We start from the raw sequence: 27070 nt of genomic DNA, 5'->3' as shown, positions 1-27070 counted from the left end.
ATATTGAATTTTCATTTGGATTGCAATGGGGTTGCTCATATCAATTTTGTAGCTAAAAAATATGGAGGAATATATATAATATAGAAATTTGAATCTTAGAATCTTACTTTAGCTGTTTTTGTTTCCAGAGGACTGAAAAATAATTAAATACATAAATTAAGTACTTAATGTGTAAGCACCAAAAGCTCATGTTATGTAACATAGCAAAAATTCACTACTGCATGCTTGAAAAGACTAGATGGTTTTTCCTTAGATCCTTTTTAAATTAGAACTCATTATGTAATTGTCATCATTTACATTAACAAACAAGAGAAGCTATTCTAAACTTCATTTCTCTTCTTATCATTACCCTTCTAACCCATTTGAGCAAAGTCCCATATAATGTGACTCAAAAGACACATCTTGTCTATGCATAACAAAAAAAAAAATGTATACAAGAGTTACTGCTAGAGCCACTTGCATTCTCCAACTTCCATGCATTCGTGGTCTTCACTTAAGGAACATTAAAAGAGGCCCTCTATTCTAGATTTTGTTGAAATAAGTTTGCAAAAATCAAGTTGTATAGCCACAGTTAATGCCTTTTGCACAGTCAGGCATCTAGCTGCATGCCGTTTGGTTGCATATGGAAGAACTACAACAGCCTGCCATCGCATGATTTGGTTTTATAGCCAAAACCATCGCATCCACACCATCTCTGCTAGCGTCCCTCAATTGTCAGCAACATCTACAACCCTCCACAACTTGACAAACTTGCGTTGGTACTTTCCTACAGCTACTCTGATCTCCCTGTTGTGCAATAGAGACTTGTTCATACCTGCAAAACAAAGCATTATCACTTCTTAAGCAGACTCTTTTTTTCACCCTTAAACATTAATCTATAAAAATTTGTATCCTCCATCCATTGAGCCAACCACTGCTTCAAAGAGCAAGAAGAAATTAACTCGGTTCTAAGGCTCAAATGTAATCCAAAGATTCCAAACAAAATAGCATGAGCACTGCAGGGGTAAAAGATCCAAGTTTTCCTCTTACCTCATTGCATAAGACACACTTACTATCACTCACTATGTTTCATTTCATTATTTTGATTTTATGAGTAAGTCCTCATGCATTCCACACATGTCTCCGTCTAAGAGCTATGACCCTCAAAAGCCGCTGGAATCCATTACTGAGAATCCGTTACTCAGCTATGACCCTCATATTAGATTTTCTATACACATGACTAGTTTTACAATCATGAAACTAATCAAGCACTTCTTGTATGTCTATGATAACTAACTTGACTATCAAAATAGTTGTTTCTTAATAATGCATCAGCATGCTTATAAACAATATGAATCTCCCACTTGCAAGACTCAAAATATGAATTAAACAAATTTAAGCAAACATTTAATTTACATTTGTAAACACAGAAAATCTCGACATTATTCACAAGCTCAAAATACATAAAAATTCTTTGGACTGCCTAAACACAGAAAATCTCCCCATTCCATCCACATGTTTATATAATCCATTGGATTGCCTCAAGGCCATAAATATTGCATTACTCTACATCAAATTTGCAGATGAATCAATTAAATAAATAAAAAAACAAATTTCAATACTGAAACAGAGTATATGTCGTTTGTCGTTACCGGGAGGGTGGCAGATGGCTTGGAGAAACCATGCTCATGGCGGCACCGGCAGCGATGGGATTGCAACACCGTTCTCAGCCATGGTTCCGGCGGCTTCTACAATGAATCTGATTTGCGGTTAGAGACCGAAGAGGCAAGGAGAGAAGTTTGAGGCGAGATGCAGTTTGTGTCGTTCCGACGTGAGGCAGAGACGCAACGCCAAACTCTCTCTCTCTCTCACTCTCTTAAAAAAAAAAAAATCAAGTTCCATTAATTGAATTTTTTGTATCAATTGATGATTGTTGATGTAAGAGGTACACTTTTAGTAATATCAAAATTTAATTTACATGCAATGGTGAAATCAAGATTTTGGTTTGGGGGCAAGATTAAGTCAAATTATTGAAGACAAAATTAATTTTAAAAATTATTTAGGATAAGAAAAATTACTTAATTTATTAAACTAAATACTTGATTAACATATAAAATATACTGTAAATATAAGTTATAATTTTTTTTATACGCACTTGGTTCAATTTATTTTTTTGAGCCTAATTTTAGTGTTAACGTAATCATTCGTATGCTTGAACTATTTCATAATTTAAGTCAACTATGAATATATATATATATATATATAAAGTTGCATCTCTCTCTCGTGAGGAAATAAAATGGTGGGCTATGTGGTGAACAAAACAGTATCTTTTGTGTTTAATTTGTCACAAGTATAATACTATAGTGTTTTTTTTTTCTTTTTCTCGGATTTTTTTTTCATAATATGTTTTTACAAATATTTTATTATTATCCCCTAAAACACTTTTCTCTCTTATTAGAGCCAAAATTACCTAATTAGGGATGACAACAAGCATTCACCCTACCTTACTCCTTGCTCCAACTTGTCCTACTTGGGTTCCGCTTCCGAAAAGAGGACGAGATGGAGATACAGCGCTTATCATCAAATTCGAAACTTTTGAAGATTTTTATTTTTAACTTTTATGTTTAGTTAAATTTTTCAATGAATATTTTTCATATCTTTTACATAACATTTTGTAATCGGTTAATCCTTTTTTTCCAATAAAATTTGGTGTAATTTCTTAAGTGCAAACTACAATACATCAAATTCTTAAATTATATTCAAATACATAACTGCATTTTTATTTTTATTATTATTATTATTATTATTATTATCACAACAGGATAGTTGATGTAGGGGAATTTGAACTTTGAATCTCTCCTTTAAAAACACTATGAGGTGCCAATTGAGATACAAAACTAGTTTTATTGAATTTTAATCGTCTTTAGAAAAGAAAATAGCGTTTATGTTTCATAAGTCAACATAATCTTGTGTTTGAATTTAATTTAGGAACATATTGTACTACACTTAAGTATTTTCCAAACACTAGGGACCAATAGTGTATGTGGGGCCTGAAAGTCTAATAGCCTTAGCCCATTTTACATCCGGCCCAAGGCCCATGCCGAGGATAGAGAATCGCCCGAGGACATTGTATAAAGGCCTGAGCTGTAAGGACCCCGCCGAGGACGACCCTGTCCTCGGTGGACCAAGGACAACACCAAGTGGGGGAACAAGCCCAGGACAGGTTGTCACCTCCACAATAAATGCGCTTACCTAATCCTCTGACCGCACTAATGGAGATGTAACTCCTAAACAGGGCAATCTTGGCCACTACAAATCATATGATTACTGATAACACAGCTTATGGGACGCACGGTCAGAAGGGAAGCACATAGATGATCAACAGGTGGAAGAAAGAGATGGTGAAAGGAGGGCTATATAAGGGGAACCAACAGAACAGTGAAAAGGGGGGACCTCGAGCAGAATCCTCGGATTGACGCCGAGGAGAAACCTTGATGAATAACTTTAGCGTGCCGGCCTTCAACTGGTGTAAGTCCTGTTTTGGGCGTCGTCTGTTTGTTAGGGCCTAGTTCTTGAACCCACTCTCTAAAAATATATTGTTTGGGCTTATGGGATGAATTTCCTTTTGATTTACAAGGGCTTTTCCAAATTGAGTCTCTACAATTGGCGCCGTTTGTGGGAAAGAACTAGGGCGTTAGCAGGCGCGACGGCTAGCGATTTCCACCGTGGGGGGCCTGCGCAAGGTGGGGTAGTCTTTTGTCACCACCGGCGACACTGACCCCAACTTCAAAAAAAAAAAAAAAAAACGAAGTAACAACCAACAATAACGCTTTTGCACAAGATATGATTGTTGCAGGAAAGTAAAAGATTCAGAGAATAGGAGAAGGAAACAAATGCCACAACGTTTTATTAATCGAAAAGTAAATACAAGGTACAAACAGAGGCTCAGACAAGCGTGTTTTAAAACTAATTCTACAAACAGAAGCCCAGACGGGCCTGTTTTAAAACTAACTTTCGGGAAGGGAGTTGAGGCAGACTTGTTTTAAGGCTGCCAACAACCCCCGGGCCGGTGCGATTGGTGCCAGCGAGAAGAGAGGAGCAGATGCATGGGCGTATGATGACCCCTCCCCATGATGTTCCCTTGATTCTCTCCCGGTCCCACTGTGGTTGGCCGTTGGACACGGTAACACCCGGGCACCAGATATGACGTAATCTTGCGAGCCTCCACCAATGGATAGGCCAGGCACGAGTCACTGCCAGTCTGAAGGGCAGGTATGGGTGCGCCCCGGGGAAGAGCGTTATGTACTTCAGAGACCTCTCTCCTGACCACCATGCATGACACCATCAAAATGATGTCCAAACTCTGCCACGCCGGAAGTCTGACGCGAGCTACAGCCACAACGACTCTTGGTCGAGGGAGTAGGACCTTTGGCCTGTGTGCCCTCACTCCCATCCAAGGCCGCCCCATTTCTCCAAACTCTTGTCACAATCCTAACAGGGTTATTGAAGGGGCTCGGAGAGCTAAAGGGACGTGTTTTGTATTTTGTTAGAGGGTTCATGGAGTGTGGAAGGACGTTTCCCCCCAGAGAGCCTTATATAGAGTATGGAGGTTGGTGGGAATTGATCCACACAGAATTCGAGAAAAGGGTTATCAACGACATTAATCCTGACCAAATTCCAAGGAGGTCGTAGACCGCTGGATCTGCATCAATTCATGAGGGCACGTCTCGCGCATCGAAACGTCAAGCGCAGAACGCGAACAGTCAAGGGACACCTTGTAACTGAAGAGGGCAGAAGCTTAAACTGAAGGCGGGGTACTACCACGCATAAGGTTAGAAGTCCGAACCACCCCTGCCCAGGGCACCGCGAGGTCAAGGATCCGGCCCAAGGATGGCCCACTTCCGGTGAAGCAGGGCCGAGTCTGTCATCATGACAAAAATAAGACTCCAAGTACAGAGGACAAACTCCTTCATCCCATACAGAAGTGTTAAACAGAACCAAGGCCTTACATGGTCCTCGGACTCAAGCCTATGGGGAAACTAACTACTTCAAAAAGATTCTAAGTGGTAGACAGAACCAAGGCCTTGCATGGTCCTCGGACTCATTCCTATGGGGAAACTAACTACTTCAAAAAGATTCTAAGTGTTAGACAAAACCAAGGCCTTGCATGGTCCTCGGACTCAAGCCTATAGGGAAACTAACTACTTCGAAAAGATTCTAAGTGTTAGACAGAACCAAGGCCTTGCATGGTCCTCATACTCAAGCCTATAGGGAAACTGACTACTTCAAAAAGATTCTAAGTGGTAGACAAAATCAAGGCCTTGCATGGTCCTCAGACTCAAGCCTATGGGGAAACTAACTATTTCAAAAAGATTCTAAGTGTTAGACAGAACCAAGACCCTGCATGGTCCTCGGACTCAAGCCTATAGGAAAACTAACTACTTCAAAAAGATTCTAAGTGGTAGACAGAACCAAGGCCTTGCATGATCCTCGGACTCAAGCCTATGGGGAAACTAAAGCCTATGGGAAAACTAACTACTTCAAAAAGATTCTAAGTGTTAGACAGAACCAAGGCCTTGCATGGTCCTCGGACTCAAGCCTATAGGGAAACTAACTACTTCGAAAAGATTCTAAGTGTTAGACAGAACCAAGGCCTTGCATGGTCCTCGGACTCAAGCCTATAGGGAAACTGACTACTTCAAAAAGATTCTAAGTGGTAGACAAAATCAAGGCCTTGCATGGTCCTCAGACTCAAGCCTATAGGGAAACTAACTATTTCAAAAAGATTCTAAGTGTTAGACAGAACCAAGGCCTTGCATAGTCCTCGGACTCAAGCCTATAGGGAAACTAACTACTTCAAAAAGATTCTAAGTGGTTGACAGAACCAAGGCCTTGCATGGTCCTCGAACTCAAGCCTATGGGGAAACTAACTACTTCAAAAAGATTCTAAGTGTTAGACAGAACCAAGGCCTTGCATAGTCCTCGGACTCAAGCCTATGGGAAAACTAACTACTTCAAAAAGATTCTAAGTGTTAGACAGAACCAATGCTTTGCATGGTCCTCGGACTCAAGCCTATGAGGAAACTAACTACGTTGAAAAGATTCTAAGTGTTAGACAGAACCAATGCCTTGCATGGTCCTCGGACTCAAGCCTATGGGGAAACTAACTACTTCGAAAAGATTCTAAGTGGTAGACAGAACCAAGGCCTTGCATAGTCCTCGGACTCAAACCTATGGGGAAACTAACTACTTCAAAAAGATTCTAAGTGTTAGACAGAACCAATGCCTTGCATGGTCCTCGGACTCAAGCCTATGGGGAAACTAACTTCTTCAAAAAGATTCTAAGTGTTAGACAGAACCACAGTCTTGCATAGTCCAAGGACTCAAACCTAGGGGAAAGCTAGCTACTTGCAGAAGAACAACAGCGTCAGATAGAACTGAGTTGTGGTATGGTCCTCAGATTCAAACTTGAGGGAGAGCTAATTGCCTCACGAGACTAAGGCCAGAACAGAACCAAGGTATTAAGCGAAACATTAAAGTATAACAAGTAAAAAGGAGTATCAATCAAAGAACTAAATTCAAACAAACACATAGTTGTTTAGGATTCAATTGTCATTTTGGTCAATGCTTAATTGTGTTAAGAAAGCTTGGAATAGTAAGACAAACAAGATTGCTATTAGCATGGGTAGACTAGTCAAATCCTAGAAGTCCCTTTTTTATTTTTTTGGATAAGAAAATGAAGATTTTATAAATCAAGAGATTTGGTTTACATCTGAAGATACTTCAATGGCTATTATTGGTGGAGTGTCCTCCATCCATGTTACAAAATCCTTAATAAAATGAGCGTACTTGGCCTGCCTGTTGGCTATTGTATTTCCTTCCCTATGTGTATGGCTGAAAGCAATTTGGAGAAAGAAGTGAAGTTGCCTTAGTGTCCCTATAACCACATGCTCGATACTTGAAGGTGGCTCTATCAGTCCCTGCAGAGCTGAGTAGACCACCATAGAGTCACTTTCAAACATTGCCTCCTAAATGCCAATATCCTTAGCAAAGATCACAATAGCTTTGACAGCCTTTGCTTCGATCTCTAGTGGACCCAAAGGGTATAGTAGCCTTTTACTCATTGCTGCCACCACTAGCCCATGATCATCCCTTACTATTATGTCTATACCAGACCACCCTTCTTTTCCAAAAGTAGCCTCATTTATGTTCACCTAATACCACCCACGTAGGAGCTGATTCCACCTAGCTCTTATCGAAGGCCCTTCCTCTCAAGCTGTTGGGATGTGTTGGGCTGTCTTATATTCCTCTAGAAGAGTAATGGCTTTCATGTATATCTCTACATGTGTTTGTTTCCTCCTCCCATGCCTCACCTCATTCCTTTTTTTCCATATATACCAAGCAATCGTTAGTATGACCTCAAGCAAGCCAGAATCAGCAATGGGGTTCAGAACAATGTTCTAGAGAATATTTATAAACTCTCTTTGCCCCTCAACCATATGGCACAACTTACTAAATCTCTACACCTCCCTTGCCTTTTTGCATTCATACAGAACATGTATGACAGACTCGATTCCAACAACACATTCTTCACATATTGGGTCTTCAAGTACTTATCTATAATATAGGTTCATTTTTGTTAGAATAATATTTTGACATGCTCTCCAACCAAAATTTATAACCTTATTTAGGACCTGTGCCTTCCAAATTGTCCTCCAAAATCTTCTCATCCCCGACGAGTCTAAGCTTTCTCCTCTATTTCTGCTTCCTTTTCTAGCCAAGTGATATGAACTCTTCTCACTAAACTTCCCATTAGCAATTGCTGTCCATTCCAGTTTATCCTCTAGCAGTGTTATGCTTAAGGGTATGCTTAAAATGGAGTCTACTTCATGTTCTAGGAAAATATCCCAAATTAAATGAGCTTTCCATTCTCCATTATCTGCATCAATGATTGCACATACCTTTGCATCATTTGGGAGGATCTTTGGTGGTGAAACAATCTGGTATGTGGTTAGGCTAGTAGTCCACTTGTCCCTCAAAATTTGAATATTATGGCCATTTCCTACTTACTATCTAACCCCATCTCTAATTAGTGATTGCGATGCCCAAATACTTCTCCAAGCAAAGGATGGATGGTGGCCTTTTTTAGCATGGATGAAGTCTTCCTTGGTACTCTATAGAAGAGAGAGTTTTTCCCTTGTTGTAGCCTTCATCCTTGTTTGGCCAATAAAGCAAGGTTAAAAGCCCTTAGGTCTCTGAATCCCAGTCCCCCCCATCATTTTTGGCTCACTTAGTTTGTCCCATTTCATCCATGCCATCTTCCTTTCAGACCCTTTCTATCCCCACCAGAAATTTCGCACCATACTTGTCATCTCGTCACACAAGCTATTAGGTAGTAAGAAGTAACTCATAGTATAAGCTGGAATGGCCTGTGCTACGACATTGATAAAAGTATCCTTACCTACGTTGGATAAAAGCTTCTCCTTCCACCTATATAATTTGTTGGCCAATCTCTCTTTTAGCTACTAAAAAGTATTTCTTTTTTATCTTCCTACTAGGGATGGTAGACCTAGATACTTCTTGTGTTGCTTTATAATTTCCGCACCAAAGAGTTGCTTGATTCTCTCTTGAATATCTGCCTGTGTATTCCTACTGAAGAATAATGAGGTCTTATCTCAATTGAGTTGCTGACTCGTTGACATTTCATAAATTTGGAGGAGTCTCAATAATTCTTCACATTCCTTTATGATAGCTTGGCAAAACGATAGGCAGTCATCTGCAAAGAATAGATGAGATAAGTGTGGTCCCTTTCGGCAAATTGCAATACCATGTACTCGCTTCTCCACTATGGCCTTTTTTATCAATGCAGATAGCCCCTTTGCACACAACAGAAACAAGTAGGGAGAGTGAGGATCCCCTGGGCATAATCCCCTATATGCCCTTGAGGGACCCCATTAATACGAATAGAGTAAGTAACTAATGATAGGCACTACATAATAATATTAATCCACTTGGAGTGAAACCCATTTTTATCATTATTTGTTCTAGGCCAATCCACTCAACTCTATCATAAGTTTTACTCATATCAAGTTTTAAAGCCATCTACCCCCTTAGACCACCCTTTTTCTAACTAATATGGTTCATGACTTCAAAGGTTACAATGATATTATTAGTTATAAGCCTATTAGACATGAATGCACTCTGGTTTTCACCAATGATGGTTGGCAGGACTACTTTCAGGCTATTAGCTAGGACTTTTAAGGCAATTCTAGATATGACATTAGAGAGGCTGATGGGTTGGTATTTAGTAATATTCTTGGGGCTCTTAACTTTAGGGATAAGGATTACATGTGTTTCCTTAAACTTTGGTGGAGAAGCTAAGGCTACTCTATAGGTTGTTAAAATTACAACTTTTTTACTTTCAGTCTATTAGCTAGGACTTTTGAGGCAATTCTAGATATGACATTAGAGAGGCTGATGGGTCGGTATTTAGTAATTTTCTTGGGGCTCTTAACTTTAGGGATAAGGATTATATGTGTTTCATTAAACTTTGGTGGAGAAGCTAAGGCTACTCTATAGGTTGTTAAAATTACAACTTTTGAAGGATACAACAACATAATAATTGAAGGTTATACTTTGAATGTTCTTGAGCCTCTATCCAATTTTGAAGTGACAACCCACTGAAGCATTAAAGCAATTACAAAGGATATTTTGAGTCTATGTAGAACCTTTGTAATTTTTCCTTTTCTTTTATGTATAGAGGTGATAATGTTCATGCTCCTTTATTAGCTGAATTGACCTATTTTTATGACTGGACTAGGCTAGTTCACATCTCTAATCTCCTCCCCCTGATTTATCAGGTATTGGATCGACATATACCTAGGCTCTCTCCTTTTTGTTTTCCCCCTATGTGGTTTGATTAAAAAAAAAACACTTATTTAACAAAAGAAAAAGGAAAGTCTAATCAGGTGGTAGATTAGGGTGAAAAAAAAAACGTAAGTTCCCAATTTCTTAATAATCTTTATCAATTTGGACCTCTTAATCTTAAATTTTCAACTGTCTTAACTATATTTGAACTTAGAAATAAAAGTCCTTAATGATATTAGGGCAATTATTGTGTAGACTAGAAATACTGCTCCCTCCTCTCATACAAGGGATGAGCCCTATTATAAGTCACATACGTAGACATGGTGAAACGGATCAGAATTTTTTTGACCCGACCCGACCCAAAAAACCTGATCCAAACCTAATTTTTTTAACTCGTAGAAAAAACAGGTTGAATCGTAACTCGACCCATGTTTTTAGCAGGACAACCCAACCCGAACCGAACCTGAACTATTTTATAAAAAAAAATTGTTAAAAAAATAATAAAATTAAGACAATATTGGTTTAGTTGTTTGTTGTGAGCTTTAAGGAAATAATTAAGACATTTACATAATTGCATGCAAATTAATTGAAAGATGAATGATTGAGCATTCTGTAATGAGTAAAGATTTTTAGATATCAAATAGCAAAATACATGTCAAGATAATTTGGTTACAGTACAGTTAAAAATATAGATTTAAAATTGTAGACATGTGTGAAAAACATTCACTAGTGTGAAAATAGTTAAGTCAAATAAAAAAAAAACACTTATTTAACAAAAGAAAAAGGAAAGTCTAATCAGGTGGTAGATTAGGGTGAAAAAAAAAACGTAAGTTCCCAATTTCTTAATAATCTTTATCAATTTGGACCTCTTAATCTTAAATTTTCAACTGTCTTAACTATATTTGAACTTAGAAATAAAAGTCCTTAATGATATCAGAGCAATTATTGTGTAGACTAGAAATACTGCTCCCTCCTCTCATACAAGGGATGAGCCCTATTATAGGTCACATACGTAGACATGGTGAAACGGGTCAGAATTTTTTTGACCCGACCCGACCCAAAAAACCTGATCCAAACCTAATTTTTTTAACTTGTAGCAAAAACAGGTTGAATCGTGACTTGACCCATGTTTTTAGCAGGACAACCCAACCCGAACCGAACCTGAACTATTTTTTAAAAAAAAATTGTTAAAAAAATAATAAAATTAAGACAATATTGGTTTAGTTGTTTGTTGTGAGCTTTAAGGAAATAATTAAGACATTTACATAATTGCATGCAAATTAATTGAAAGATGAATGATTGAGCATTCTGTAATGAGTAAAGATTTTTAGATATCAAATAGCAAAATACATGTCAAGATAATTTGGTTACAGTACAGTTAAAAATATAGATTTAAAATTGTAGACATGTGTGAAAAACATTCACTAGTGTGAAAATAGTTAAGTCAAAATATCAAATTAACATAAATTATGAATGCTTAAACATATTTTTAAACAATTTATATCCAAATAAATGGTTTTTCAAAATAAATTATGATATTTCCTAAAATGTGTGTTGCTTAACAATGATATGATATTCATAAAAGAGATCATGTATAAATAAGTAAACAATCAAACTTTAATGCATATCTCAAATTGAAATAAAATGTCAACCATAATTGACAATAGATTATAAAATTAATTTTTAAGATTGTAAATTTCTTATATATTTTTATTCTTTGTCAAATGAATTATCTAATAAGTCATTTGTAATTTTGTTTTATAGTTTGAGATGTTGATAGTGTGTAGAAATAAAATTTGTGTATTTGTTTTACTTATTTTTGTATTATTTTGTTTTAGATAACAATGTTAGGATTTGTATAATTTTAAAATTATTGAATAAATTACAATAAGTGTAGTTCATTTTTTATATAAGTGGTGAATTCAAAGTAATGCATTTTACATTAAATAATTTATTGCATGACTTTTCAAATGACAAATACATATTATTTTCTTTATTAAAAAATATATATAAAAAATACAAGTCAACCCGACCTGCAACCTAATTAATTCAAACCCTTTTTTAACCCACTTAAAATGACTTGAACAGTTCGCTTTGCCATGTCTACTGACATTCGTGCCTACTCATGCCAATAGCTGGCTTGAGTACATGTCATTTTGTTGACAGCTGACACTATTTGCTAGTTGCTACAGTCGTTTATACCCACCAAAAAAAAAAAAAAAATTCTGGGTCATTGACAATTGGGTAACCCGAACCGAACCCACCAGCATCAGGCAGAGGCAGTGTAACTTTATGAAGAGAGAAACCCAGAGAGTAACAGTCTAACAGAGACAGAATTGAGATGACGACGACGGAGACAAACCCCAGAAAGCTTAGGGGTCACAAGGCCACTGCCACCTGTTGCATCGCCTCACGTAACCGCCCTGGCTTCGTCGCCACTTCTGCCGAGGTAAAACACATAAACTCTCTCTCTCTCTCTCTCCAAAAAAAAGGAAAAAAATTTAACTTTTATTAAGATAAATTATTTAATGCAAAACTAATTCCAAAAAAAAATTAATTAATATAAGAAATACAATTTAATTATTAAAAAAATATTTGATTAAATTAGAAATTATAATGTAAATATAAGTTATAATTTTTGTTATCCATAGTTGGCTCAATTAATTTTTTTAAACTAGCATTAAATTTATTATAATCATTATTATACTTAAACTACTTCATAGTGTTTATGTATGTGTGTGTGTGTGTGTGTGTGTGTGTTTGGATCCAAAAGATGGCCCAAGCTCACCTAGAATAGTGGTACCCATAACTTTAAGCCCAATACAATAAATTTGTAAGGGAGTAAGCTTTCCAAGTCAATTGCAATGCTAAATAAGATCCAAACTCAAAATGAAAAGGTCTAAATCTTTTAATACGAATAGATGAAGCACAAATTCAGTATAAACACTTCCTCGGGCTTGTCCGAGGATGGATTGTTCACAAACAGTCAAAGTCAATCTCTTTACAGTATGATACTTAGTTCTTTTTCTCTTAAGTTCGTAAAAATGCCCATCCCCTTTTCTAGAGGGGACCATTTCCTTATATAGTCTTGTCTATGGCATCTCAACCCTCCACCTATACGTCTTAGGAGAATAACTTGGATGCTTGTCCCATCAAGACCCTTCTAGAGGTGGTAGAAAGTGTTGAGAGCTGTGAAGTCACAATTCAAGTGTCTTTTCCTCATAAATGCGGCTAGCTCAGTTGATGTAGAGTATTGAATATGGAGGTGATGGTTAACTTTTAAAGATATTTCCTCTCTTCTCTATTTGCACATCTTTGATGGCTTTCATAGTGTTCTGCTTTTAGGTGCTAGTGGACAGTTGGGACGTCCAGAGGTGCTACAGCTCTTCTGGCTCCTTGGACAATGGGTCCACCAATATCCCATCCTCGGACCTCTGTTCGCATATTTAGCCTGAACTAGCGTTGTCTTCAAGTCTAACTTCCTTGGACTTAGCCTATGTGTCAAGCTTTAATTAGTGCTTGAATGAGCCTTTGCCTTTCCTCATACTGGACCTATGGGCTTTATTTTTTGGTTTAGATCCCTCCCTCCCACAATATGCATGCAAAAAGGGTACAGTAATGCTTTTTTTGTATAATCAAGTCTAACTTAATACATTTTGAGACTTAAGGCGATAAATTTTTGGTTTTTTTATATTTAAATATTTTTTTGATCTTCATTTTTATTTAAAATTTTCAATAAATATTTTCATATCTCTTATGTAAAAAAAAATTATTGGTTATATTTTTTGGGTAAAAATTTTTGATGCAATTCCTTAAATATAGTGCATACAATTCTTCAATTAAATTCAAACAAACACACAGTTGTTTAGGATTCAATTGTCATTTTGGTCAATGCTTCATTGTGTTAAGAAAGCTTGGAATAGCAAGAAGAACAAGACTGCTATCAGCATGGGTAAACTAGTCGAATCCTATAAGTCCTTTTTTTTTTTTTTTGGGATAAGAAAATGTAGATTTTATAAATCAAGAGATTTGGTTTACATCTGAAGATACTTCAATGGCTATTACTGGTGGAGTGTCCTCCATCCATGTTACAAAATCCTTTATAAAAATGAGCATACTTGGCCAACCCGTTGGCTGCTGTATTTCCTTCCCTGCATGTATGGCTGAAAGCAGTTTGGCGAAAGAATCTTGATGCAATTCCTTAAATATAGTGCATAAAATTCTTCAATTAAATTCAAACAAACACACAGTTGTTTAGGATTCAATTGTCATTTTCGTCAATGCTTCATTGTGTTAAGAAAGCTTGGAATAGCAAGAAGAACAAGACTGCTATCAGCATGGGTAAACTAGTCGAATCCTATAAGTCCTTTTTTTTTTTTTTTTGGGATAAGAAAATGTAGATTTTATAAATCAAGAGATTTGGTTTACATCTGAAGATACTTCAATGGCTATTATTGGCAGAGTGTCCTCCATCCATGTTACAAAATCCTTAATAAAATGAGCATACTTGGCCTGCCTGTTGGCTATTGTATTTCCTTCCCTATGTGTATGGCTGAAAGCAATTTGGAGAAAGAAGTGAAGTTGCCTTAGTGTCCCTATAACCACATTCTCGATACTTGAAGGTGGCTCTATCAGTCCCTGCAGAGCTGAGTAGACCACCATAGAGTCACTTTCAAACATTGCCTCCTAAATGCCAATATCCTTAGCAAAGATCACAATAGCTTTGACAGCCTTTGCTTCGATCTCTAGTGGACCCAAAGGGTATAGTAGCCTTTTACGCATTGCTGCCACCACTAGCCCATGATCATCCCTTACTATTATGTCTATACCAGACCACCCTTCTTTCCCAAAAGTAGCCTCATTTGTGTTCACCTAATACCACCCACGTAGGAGCTGATTCCACCTAGCTCTTACCGAAGGCCCTTCCTCTCAAGCTGTTGGGATGTGTTAGGCTGTCTTATACTCCTCTAGAAGAGTAATGGCTTTCATGTATATCTCTACATGTGTTTGTTTCCTCCTCCCATGCCTCACCTCATTCCTATTTTTCCATATATACCAAGCAATCGCTAGTATGACCTCAAGCAAGCCAGAATCAGCAATGGGGTTCATAACAATGTTCTAGAGAATATTTGTAAACTCTCTTTGCCCCTCAACCATATGGCACAACTTACTAAATCTCTACACCTCCCTTGCCTTTTTGCATTCATATAGAACATGTATGACAGACTCGATTCCAACAACACATTCTTCACATATTGGGTCTTCAAGTACTTATCTATAATATAGGTTCATTTTTGTTAGAATAATATTTTGACATGCTCTCCAACCAAAATTTCTAACCTTATTTAGGACCTGTGCCTTCCAAATTGTCCTCCAAAATCTTCTCATCCCCGACGAGTCTAAGCTTTCTCCTCTATTTCTGCTTCCTTTTCTAGCCAAGTGATATGAACTCTTCTCACTAAACTTCCCATTAGCAATTGTTGTCCATTCCAGTTTATCCTCTAGCAGTGTTATGCTTAAGGGTATGCTTAAAATGGAGTCTACTTCATGTTCTAGGAAAATATCCCAAATTAAATGAGCTTTCCATTCTCCATTATCTGCATCAATGATTGCACATACCTTTGCATCATTTGGGAGGATCTTTGGTGGTGAAACAATCTGGTATGTGGTTAGGCTAGTAGTCCACTTGTCCCTCAAAATTTGAATATTATGGCCATTTCCTACTTACTATCTAACCCCATCTCTAATTAGTGATTGTGATGCCCAAATACTTTTCCAAGCAAAGGATGAATGGTGGCCTTTTTGAGCATGGATGAAGTCTTCCTTGGTACTCTATAGAAGAGAGAGTTTTTCCCTTGTTGTAGCCTTCATCCTTGTTTGGCCAATAAAGCAAGGTTAAAAGCCCTTAGGTCTTTGAATCCCAGTCCCCCCATCATTTTTGGCTCACTTAGTTTGTCCCATTTCATCCATGCCATCTTCCTTTCAGACCCTTTCTATCCCCACCAGAAATTTCGCACCATACTTGTCATCTCGTCACACAAGCTATCAGGTAGTAAGAAGTAACTCATAGTATAAGCTGGAATGGCCTGTGCTACGACATTGATAAAAGTATCCTTACCTACGTTGGATAAAAGCTTCTCCTTCCACCTAGATAATTTGTTGGCCAATCTCTCTTTTAGCTACTAAAAAGTATTTCTTTTTTATCTTCCTACTAGGGATGGTAGACCTAGATACTTCTTGTGTTGCTTTATAATTTCCGAACCAAAGAGTTGCTTGATTCTCTCTTGAATATCTGCCTGTGTATTCCTACTGAAGAATAATGAGGTCTTATCTCAATTGAGTTGCTGACTCGTTGACATTTCATAAATTTGGAGGAGTCTCAATAATTCTTCACATTCCTTTATGATAGCTTGGCAAAACGATAGGCAGTCATCTGCAAAGAATAGATGAGATAAGTGTGGTCCCTTTCGGCAAGTTGCAATACCATGTACCCGCTTCTCCACTATGGCCTTTTTTATCAACGCAGATAGCCCCTTTGCACACAACAGAAACAAGTAGGGAGAGAGAGGATCCCCTGGGCATAATCCCCTATATGCCCTTGAGGGACCCCATTAATATGAATAGAGTAAGTAACTAATGATAGGCACTACATAATAATATTAATCCACTTGGAGTGAAACCCATTTTTATCATTATTTGTTCTAGGCCAGTCCACTCAACTCTATCATAAGTTTTACTCATATCAAGTTTTAAAGCCATCTACCCCCTTAGACCACCCTTTTTCTAACTAATATGGTTCATGACTTCAAAGGTTACAATGATATTATTAGTTATAAGCCTATTAGACATGAATGCACTCTAGTTTTCACCAATGATGGTTGGCAGGACTACTTTCAGTCTATTAGCTAGGACTTTTAAGGCAATTCTAGATATGACATTAGAGAGGCTGATGGGTTGGTATTTAGTAATATTCTTGGGGCTCTTAACTTTAGGGATAAGGATTACATGTGTTTCCTTAAACTTTGGTGGAGAAGCTAAGGCTACTCTATAGGTTGTTAAAATTACAACTTTTTTACTTTCAGTCTATTAGCTAGGACTTTTGAGGCAATTCTAGATATGACATTAGAGAGGCTGATGGGTCGGTATTTAGTAATTTTCTTGGGGCTCTTAACTTTAGGGATAAGGATTATATGTGTTTCATTAAACTTTGGTGGAGAAGCTAAGGCTACTCTATAGGTTGTTAAAATTACAACTTTTGAAGGATACAACAACATAATAATTGAAGGTTATACTTTGAATGTTCTTGAGCCTCTATCCAATTTTGAAGTGACAACCCACTGAAGCATTAAAGCAATTACAAAGGATATTTTGAGTCTATGTAGAACCTTTGTAATTTTTCCTTTTCTTTTATGTATAGAGGTGATAATGTTCATGCTCCTTTATTAGCTGAATTGACCTATTTTTATGACTGGACTAGGCTAGTTCACATCTCTAATCTCCTCCCCCTGATTTATCAGGTATTGGATCGACATATACCTAGGCTCTCTCCTTTTTGTTTTCCCCCTATGTGGTTTGATTAAAAAAAAAACACTTATTTAACAAAAGAAAAAGGAAAGTCTAATCAGGTGGTAGATTAGGGTGAAAAAAAAAACGTAAGTTCCCAATTTCTTAATAATCTTTATCAATTTGGACCTCTTAATCTTAAATTTTCAACTGTCTTAACTATATTTGAACTTAGAAATAAAAGTCCTTAATGATATTAGAGCAATTATTGTGTAGACTAGAAATACTGCTCCCTCCTCTCATACAAGGGATGAGCCCTATTATAGGTCACATACGTAGACATGGTGAAACGGGTCAGAATTTTTTTGACCCGACCCGACCCAAAAAACCTGATCCAAACCTAATTTTTTTAACTCGTAGAAAAACAGGTTGAATCGTAACTCGACCCATGTTTTTAGCAGGACAACCCAACCCGAACCGAACCTGAACTATTTTTTAAAAAAAAATTGTTAAAAAAATAATAAAATTAAGACAATATTGGTTTAGTTGTTTGTTGTGAGCTTTAAGGAAATAATTAAGACATTTACATAATTGCATGCAAATTAATTGAAAGATGAATGATTGAGCATTTTGTAATGAGTAAAGATTTTTAGATATCAAATAGCAAAATACATGTCAAGATAATTTGGTTACAGTACAGTTAAAAATATAGATTTAAAATTGTAGACATGTGTGAAAAACATTCACTAGTGTGAAAATAGTTAAGTCAAAGTATCAAATTAACATAAATTATGAATGCTTAGACATATTTTTAAACAATTTATATCCAAATAAACGGTTTTTCAAAATAAATTATGATATTTCCCAGAATGTGTGTTGCTTAACAATGATATGATATTCATAAAACTTTCTCAAAAAAAAAAAAAATATGATATTCATAAAAGAGATCATGTATAAATAAGTAAACAATCAAACTTTAATGCATATCTCAAATTGAAATAAAGTGTCAACCATAATTGACAATAGATTATAAAATTAATTTTTAAGATTGTAAATTTCTTATATATTTTTATTCTTTGTCAAATGAATTATCCAATAAGTCATGTGTAATTTTGTTTTATATTTTGAGATGATAGTGTGTAGAAATAAAATTTGTGTATTTGTTTTACTTATTTTTGTGTTATTTTGTTTTAGATAACAATGTTAGGATTTGTATAATTTTAAAATTATTGAATAAATTACAATAAGTGTAGTTTATTTTTTATATAAGTGGTAAATTCAAAGTAATGCATTTTACATTAAATAATTTGTTACATGACTTTTTAAATAACAAATATATGTTATTTTCTTTATTAAAAAAAATATATAAAAAATACAAATCAACCCGACCTGCAACCTGATTAATTTAAACCCCTCTTTAACTCACTTAAAATGACTTGAACGGTTCGCTTTGCCATGTCTACTGGCATTCGTGCCTACTCATGCCAATAGCTGGCTTGAGTACATGTCATTTTGTTGACAGCTGACACTATTTGCTAGTTGCTACTTGCTATAGTCGTTTATACCCACCAAAAAAAAAAAAAAATTCTGGGTCATTGACAATTGGGTAACCCGAACCGAACCCACCAGCATCAGTCAGAGGCAGTGTAACTTTATGAAGAGAGAAACCCAGAGAGTAACAGTCTAACAGAGACAGAATTGAGATGACGACGACGGAGACAAACCCCAGAAAGCTTAGGGGTCACAAGGCCACTGCCACCTGTTGCATCGCCTCACGTAACCGCCCTGGCTTCGTCGCCACTTCTGCCGAGGTAAAACACATAAACTCTCTCTCTCTCTCTCTCCAAAAAAAAGGAAAAAAATTTAACTTTTGATTAAGTTATGTTTTCATTTGTAATAATGAAACAGGATGGTTGCATTTGCTGGTTTGATATGCGATGCAAAGATGTACAGCTTGTAATGGAAATTGGGAAGGAACCCATTTCTTCTTTATGTTTCAAGTCAGGTATTTATATATATATATATATATATATATATATATTTTAGTTTTGATTCATTGGGTATTAATTTCTTGAGTTCAATTTATAATTGATTTCTTTAATACTGTGTATATTGGTGATATGTTTGGTATCTAATTCAGTTTACAGTCAGGTTTATGATCAACGTTCACATTAGTGATTGTTGCTTGACTCAGGGAATGAAGATATCATTTATGCCTCTTCGGGAATGGAAGTCCAGTGTTTTGATGTGCATATGGTAATCCTTTCTCATATTTAACCTTTTGGTTTGCTTCTTTTTCTTTTTTCTTTTTTTTTTCTTTTTTTTTTTGGGTTTTAACTAATATTATGCTTGTGCATCAGTATGAGGTTTAGTGTAAATTTAGAACTTTATATATAGCCTAGTTTGTCAATATTTCATGATTATGTACTCTTAGTTACTGATTTACAGTTGATATTGTAATTGTTGCCAACAAGCTGTTTTTTCTTTTTTGTCTTTTGGAGGCCACCTCATGGAAGCCACTGCAGAGTTATAGCTACAACAAAGAGGAGATAAATCAGGTAGGCATTTTTATTGATGCTTTTTAAGATTTGAATTAGATTTTTTGTCCTTATGTTACGTTTTGACCCATGTATCTGTATGTTACTCATATGGAATAGTAGTACTTTTTTTTTTTTTAAATGTTTTCAAATCATGTAATGATTTATACATATTCATTGTAAATTGTAACCATTTTTTTAATTAAAAAAATTTGTGATATGAATTCCTGGATCAAAATACTGTCCCATTTATGTCTTGCGAGTTGCCACTCTTCGTCATATTTTTCTTCTATTCATATAATTTAATATGAATATCACTTTCAGTATGTGCAGTTACAATATTATGTCTTTTTCTATTTTATTTATTCTGGCACTATATTTAAGTATTAAGCTCCAGAATTACTTCTGGGCGTATTTAATGCTTAAACATATTAATTATATATTAATCAATTAATACTAAGATCTCTTAAAATAATATTGTTTCTGTTTTTGCAGATTTCATGCAACTCTAAGTCGTCTTTTCTTGCTGCTGCAGACGATGGTGGTGATGTTAAGGTACTTATGATGTTTTGGCTCACTGGATCATGGGTGGGTGTAGGGGGTGGGTGTAGGGTGGTCCAGGGGAGACAATTGCACTACACACACACACACACACACACCCCCGCCCAAAAAAAAACAAGTCTTGCCTTGCCCCAACTAATAGTAAGAGTCATGTTGCCCTCATCACCCACATTAAAATTGTAAGTTAAACTTAAAAAATAGCGGGACAGAATATTTTAGTAAAATTTTCAGGTATGTTATCATGTTTCACAATTTCTAGATCAATTTCTTTTCTTTATTCATTCACAGTTAAAGTGTAATTTTTACGTGTAATAAGTTTCTTTTTAATTTCCTCTTAAATAATTATCAAATTACTTGTCTAAATTCTTATAATTAGATTAAATGTTGATCTTTCTTGTTTAATTGTGTGTGCATGCATACACACATCCATCCTCATGCTTGTAAGAGTGCATATTTTTAAGCCTCATTGAAACTTGACACCTATCAAGATTGTAATCCACCTAGACAGCCATAAAACCATGCAAATCAGTAAGTGGCTCATTGTCTCTTTGCGTTTTTTCAGTGAGCTTGGATGTCAACATGTCTATAGTATTACAAAAGTGCTTAAAGATCAGTAACATTTAATTACCAAAGGATCATTGAGATCGTGGATATCCTAGCATGATGAGGATTATATGAATTCTCAATTGTTGGTAAAAAATAAAATAAAATAAAAAACCTCGTGGTTCAATCTTGGTTTTGTCACTACATTGTCTTGTTTGTCTTGATCAAAATAGATATGTTTGTTGAGTTGTATGCACACTTTCCTACTCATAATGCTTCGTGGTGGTAATATATCCACTGGATTATAAAGTTACATTTTGCTTCTGATTGCAGCTCATGATGCTGGCATCTTTAATAAGTAATATCATTATCATAGGGGTTTCTCGTAAATGTTTAAAATCCATCAGCAATGAAGGAGCTTCTCACAGCATTGTTTTATAACCCCATGAGTTTCCTATGGAGGCCATGAATCTGGCTTAAACAGTTGCATCTAAATCAATAAAGTTCTAATGTTATTAATGTCATTTTCAAGAATGCAAATTTTGGCATATACTGTTTCTTTCAATTTATTCAGAAAATTTTATGACACCATTTGATATGTGAATTTTGAGTTTTGACCCACAATGTGATAACTATATGGTTTGATATATGAAAGAAGACATGATTTGCTATTGTAATTATATGAAGATCTTCTCTTGCTATCTGAGAATTCTTTCTTGCAACTTTTCATGCATGATTATATTTTCTGTTTTCAGTATATTGTGTTCCCCCCCTCCCCCCCCCCCCCCCCCCTCTCTCTCTCTCCAATAATAAGGTTTTTCATATCAAGTTATTTTGAAGCATTAAAAACAACAATAGAAGATTGGTAATGCTGCTTTCCTGCAGTCAACTGCTGATTATGATCTCTATGGCAGATCATTGACATTCATCAGCATCACCTTTATAAAACATTAAGAGCGGGAGCGGGCCATACAAGTGTATCCTTGTAAATTTCAAGGATTCTGTTTTTGGTTGACCTGTCTTATGTTCCATTTATGTAACTTAAGGGTTGGTTTGTCAACATATTTTTTTGCTCATTGCTTTTTCCTTTCTTTTCTTTTCTTTTCTTTTTTTCTCAGTTTTTCAAAATACTTTTCTTCCCTAAATTTGTTCTGTTCTTTCTTTGTATACCTTATTGTATTTCTTCCACCTTAACTCTATTTTAAAGATCTGTAGCAGTGTGCAGTTCCTTCCTTGGAGACCCTGGGAAGGTATTTAAATTTAATTGATCTCTATCTCTCTTGCATATGTGCAAGCATGTACTTGGGGTGTCGATGATGATATAAGAGCCATGGCTACATTGGATGCAACTAGCTTTGGTGATTGCATATTAGACATTAATCTCCAAACATTGTAGTTTGCTACTTTGCTTATTCAACATAAAGCATTGGCAAATTCAAGGGATCTCCTTAACAGTTGATCGGTTTGTAAATTCATCAAGTCTAAAGTTTAGTAAATAAGGGACAATGATGTAGTTCAGAGGAAAGCAGGGTCTTCGTAGAATTATGGTTTCCTTGTAGAAGGTAAGTGTGGGTGCATGGGAAGGCATAATGATGCCTTGACTGGAACATTATGTGTCCAAGTCCTAGCTTTGTCATGGAAGACTAAGAAAAATGTACCACTACAACCATGCAATTGGCTCAAAATATTGTCAAATGTTTCATTTTCTAGTGAGTGATAGAGACTTCCAACTATATCAATGGCATCCGGTTTTGCTGTAGTTCATTATTTTTAGCTATGATTTCCTTGTAACAAAGGATGGCCACTCAAATTTCAGGGACACCCAAAGCCCCAAACACAGCCTAAGTTTCCTTAAAAAGGAACAAATGATCGATTCAGCCTTAACCATTACTTTCCTTCTTCTGATGTGTACAAACACGCTGTAACTCAACACATGGAAATCACTGTATCATTGATTTCCTTGCATTGAATTTCATTATTCACTGTCTTTGAAACTTGCATCTAGTAACTAGTCACTTGTCTGAGAGTATGCTAATTGCCACTATTACGAGTGAACTTGGGTGGTAATGGTAATGGTTTAGAGAAAAATATGTTAGCTTTTCATGGGAGTTCAGATGCCCATTATCAAATTTCAGTGTGCTGCTACTATTCATATGAACTTTTTTTTTTTTGGATAAACCTGTTCATATGAACTTAGTTGCTATTGTAGACATCTTTAGCCAGGGTATATATAGGGCTTTTTGTTATAATTTTTGAACCATTCATGTGTAACATAAATGTTGTACCTGTGCAGTTTGTTCCTAAATCTAAAAGACTTGCATTTGAATCTATAATCTTCATTATCTGAGTACTTATTTCTGCTTTGGGAACATTGGCAGTTATTACTGGAGGTCTTGATTCAAAGCTTATTATGTGGGACTTCTCTAAAGGTCGACCATACAAAATTATGGATTTTGGTATGTATCTCATATGTTCTGTTCTGTGTATATTGCCACTATCTCATTTCACACTTCCCATGACTCCTTTGTGGTTTAACCAAAATTAGATCTGGTGTTACTCTTCAATGGGCTTCAGAAATTGTTATTTAGCATGCTAGCTTTGGAACATCACTTTTCTACTAGCTTGTTTTGTTGCACCTGTTGCAAAGTGTGCCCAACTTTATATTTGTTATCTTTTTATAGTATTCCAGATACCAAACAAGTTTTTGTGGTGCAGAGTATATAATGCTCTTGCAATCTATTAATTTGATTTTTAGCTGTAACTTCATGATCCATTAAATTGTTGGATCTTTGATCTGTAGCATCTTAAAAATTATTTTAACTATAAGCTGTCCGGGCCATAGCTACCAGATACTGATGTGTGTTTCAACAGTGTGAGCCCAAATCAAAAGAAGGAAAATTTGTGGTGGGAATGGAGAGTTTGTCCCAGAAGGCTCCTAGGTTTGACATTGGACTGTGAGCACTGAGCATACACACAATTAATTGATAATATTTTAAACTATACAGACCTCTTTTAAATCATATGTTGTGTTATCTTGGTGTCAGTAGTAAATATAATGTCATTTGCAAAAGATGGATAAACTTTAACGCCTGTCCTATGATCCTTTGGGTGCTTCAATATATCATAAAGCCACATTGTGTCTCAATATTGTATTTCTTTTTCTTTTTCTTTTTCTTTTTTTTGGATTAAGTCATTATTGCCTCCTTGTCTTCACTGCAGGTTTGCCTGACATGAACAGCGGTGGTAACACAGGGCAGTCTTTTAATCCTGCTTTTATTCACATGCTAGCAGTTCCAGAAGTCGATATGTTAGACAAAGTAGACAAGATATGTGTTGTTGCAAGGGGTGATGGTGTCATTGATGTGATAAATATTGAATCAGAACTTGCTGCTATGAGGTCAAAAACTTCCACTAAACCCCGGAGAGGATCTCAATCAAGATCAAAAGACAGTAGTCCAACTGCTGATATAGAGACTTCTAATCAAAATGGAAGAAAGAGGCTATGTTTGGATTACTCATTGGGTGGCCATACTGCTGCAGTGTCTTGTGTGTAAGTAATTTGCTTATACACAATGTATTTAAACTAATCTTCTTTTATTTTAACTAGAATAAACTATTCAGGGCATTTTCGTTGTTCGGAGAGATCGGAAAGTTTATAATTTCAGGTGGGAATGATAAGTCTGTGAAGGTCTGGGATTGGTCCAAATATTATGATGCAAGGCAATCCAATGACAACAATGATCTACATTTGAACATCAGTCTCAGCAAAAAAGTTGGTTCCTATTGTTTTTCTTCATTACTTTGCATCTTCAGTGTTTTTTTATTTTTTATTTGGTTTGTATGTAGATTCTCATTTTGTACTCTTACACCTTGGCAGGTCAATTGGCTCTGTACAACTCCAACAGAATCAGAAAACCTTGTTGTTTGTGACACAACTAAAGTAGTGAAGGTCTATTCCGTATCCTAGACTAAAGCTGCATTTTGCTTGACTTTGGGGATTGATATTCCCACTTTTTGTAGCACAACCCCGTATGGTATAATGGAAGATTGTTCGCTGGTTTGCTTAGACGTTGAATTCACTCTGCATAATGCACCGTAATTCCGCAATTATCAAGAGTGTTTGAGATCCCAAGGGAGCTTGGCAGGTGTCATACATGTTGCAACCTCCCGTTGAGTATCTAGTTAGTTGTAGTTGGGAGTAATAGATCTTTAGAATGTAACATCGGACTGGTAGTAGTACTACCTAATTATCTACTATGTCGGCATATGAACGACACTTGTTAAGGTCTCCTTGGAGAAAATATTTCTCAAGAGTTAGTTTAAAAGATAGTCATTTTTGTTACCATGATGATGAGATATTTTGATTTGTATTCCATGTATACTTATTCGGTCAGATTTCAAATTCTTCTAATCTGAAGTACATAATGCAACAAAAGATCATAGCAAATTTACAGTTACAGTTGAAAGCTCTAAAAGCCTCAACAATCTTCTAGCTAAGTTGCAAGTTATCAATGTAATCTATCTATAACTTCACTCTTTTATTTTTATTTTTTTGTAATGTTGGTACAAAATACACGAAGTCAGTCCAGTAAGCTTGGTCAGTGCAATGAGCCAGAGCGAGCGGGTCACAAATACTAATATTAACATGCAGTAGCCCACGAAATTGTCCCTTTTGGAAAAGGGTCTTCAAAATCAGGTTGCCAATAATGCTAAAAAAACTATCTTTATTTTTTTTATATATAATTTTTATTTTGAGGTTCTTTTATAAGTGGATAAATAATTTGAAAATTAATAAAAGAGTTACTCTATATTTTAGGCAACGTTTTAGTGGGAGTTAGAGTTGTATTTTTATCAAATTATTTTTTCGTTTTGTCTCTATATAAACATAAGAGTGTAGGAGCATTTTTAAACAAAAAAAAATGAAAATCTCAAATAAGAAAATTTCTTTAAATAGTAGTATAAACAAATCATAGGTGTTAATGTCTTATTCCATTAGTACCACGTGAACTGAGTTACCATGTAGGACGAGTGACGTGCTCACCAAGGACAATGAACTCCAAGTCATTTATATATTTGTCAGGGTGGGCTTCAGCCTTCCATTATTAATTTTTTTGGAGGGTTTTACTTTTATTATTTACTTTGTTAAATTATATAAATTACACTCTTTAATTTTGATTTGTTTTGATTTGTATCATTATAATAATATTAACTTTTTTACTCCCTTCCTTTAATTTATATTTTTTTTTTCAATATGATCATTTCATCAACATCTTTCCATAAATCCAATAAATTTCATCACGTCTATCATGTGAGTGCCTTTCTTTGAAACTACTAGTGCAAGCTGATCTTAGCCATGAACTCAAGAGTACACCACTAAGCATTGTCCCTTTTGGAAAATGCTTAAAATCGTCGGATTAAGGTAAGTTTTACGGTTGGGTCGAGAGAGGCGGGTTTTAGAGGAGAGAACCCATCGACGGACCCTCCGGAATCAGTTCTTAGGGTTTGGAACTTGCCTCTAACTGCCAGAGCTCTCGAATCGATTGCTGGAGGGTTGGTTTCGACGAGCATGTGGACTCCCCTAATGGAAGTATCATGGTTGCGTTGAATGAAGCTCATCCCTTCCCACAAACCATCATGCAATTATGCATTGTGGTAATTATAGTTATGTTTATAATTTAACTATTGTGTTTATGTCTAAAAATAACATATGTTCAACTCCAAATTGATTTTACTCAACTCTACTACTTATAGTTTTTCCTTTCATATGAGAAGCATGGAAGTTTAAGAATCAAAATTTAGTATGGAAATAGTATTTACCTTAAATAAAATTATTTTGTTGTTAAGTTTATATTATTGTTATTTTATTTAAATGTTTTTTTTTCAGAAAAATAATTCTAAATATTATATACCTATAGCATTTTTAAATTTTTTTGATGATGTATGAAAGAACACTAGTTATAATATAAATTTAGCCAAATATGTTTAATACTTTTTTTTAGTAGCAATAATTATAAAACAAAAATCAAAGTAATTAGATTCAACCATGACATTATTAAATTCTAATAACCTAATAGAAATTT

The 27070-nt window shown here is 35.6% G+C and overlaps 1 protein-coding gene and 1 long non-coding RNA gene across 2 annotated transcripts; one reads left to right on the top strand and one right to left on the bottom strand.

Moving 5' to 3' along the window:
- Positions 1–316: 316 nt before the first annotated feature.
- Positions 317–1916, bottom strand: LOC136068284 (uncharacterized). The gene is made up of 2 exons (XR_010629667.1): positions 1632–1916; positions 317–814 (listed from the first exon to the last, which is right to left on the bottom strand). It is a non-coding gene; the product is annotated as an uncharacterized LOC136068284 (long non-coding RNA).
- Positions 1917–18931: 17015 nt separating this feature from the next.
- Positions 18932–25449, top strand: LOC112027553 (uncharacterized). Its single transcript, XM_065774680.1, has 11 exons — positions 18932–19160; positions 19258–19354; positions 19544–19605; positions 19851–19907; positions 20382–20441; positions 21905–21967; positions 22198–22240; positions 23369–23446; positions 24210–24540; positions 24612–24762; positions 24868–25449. Exons 1-11 carry the CDS (start codon positions 19053–19055, stop codon positions 24955–24957), a joined length of 1140 nt encoding a protein of 379 aa, XP_065630752.1. The 5' UTR covers positions 18932–19052; the 3' UTR covers positions 24958–25449.
- Positions 25450–27070: the final 1621 nt, after the last annotated feature.

The sequence above is a fragment of the Quercus suber genome, unplaced genomic scaffold, assembly GCF_002906115.3.
Source record: "Quercus suber isolate HL8 unplaced genomic scaffold, Cork oak 2.0 scaffold_7, whole genome shotgun sequence".
NCBI classification, from domain to species: Eukaryota; Viridiplantae; Streptophyta; class Magnoliopsida; order Fagales; family Fagaceae; genus Quercus; species Quercus suber.
The sequence above is the reverse complement of the archived record's forward strand: the minus strand, read 5'-3'. Positions and strand labels throughout refer to the sequence as shown.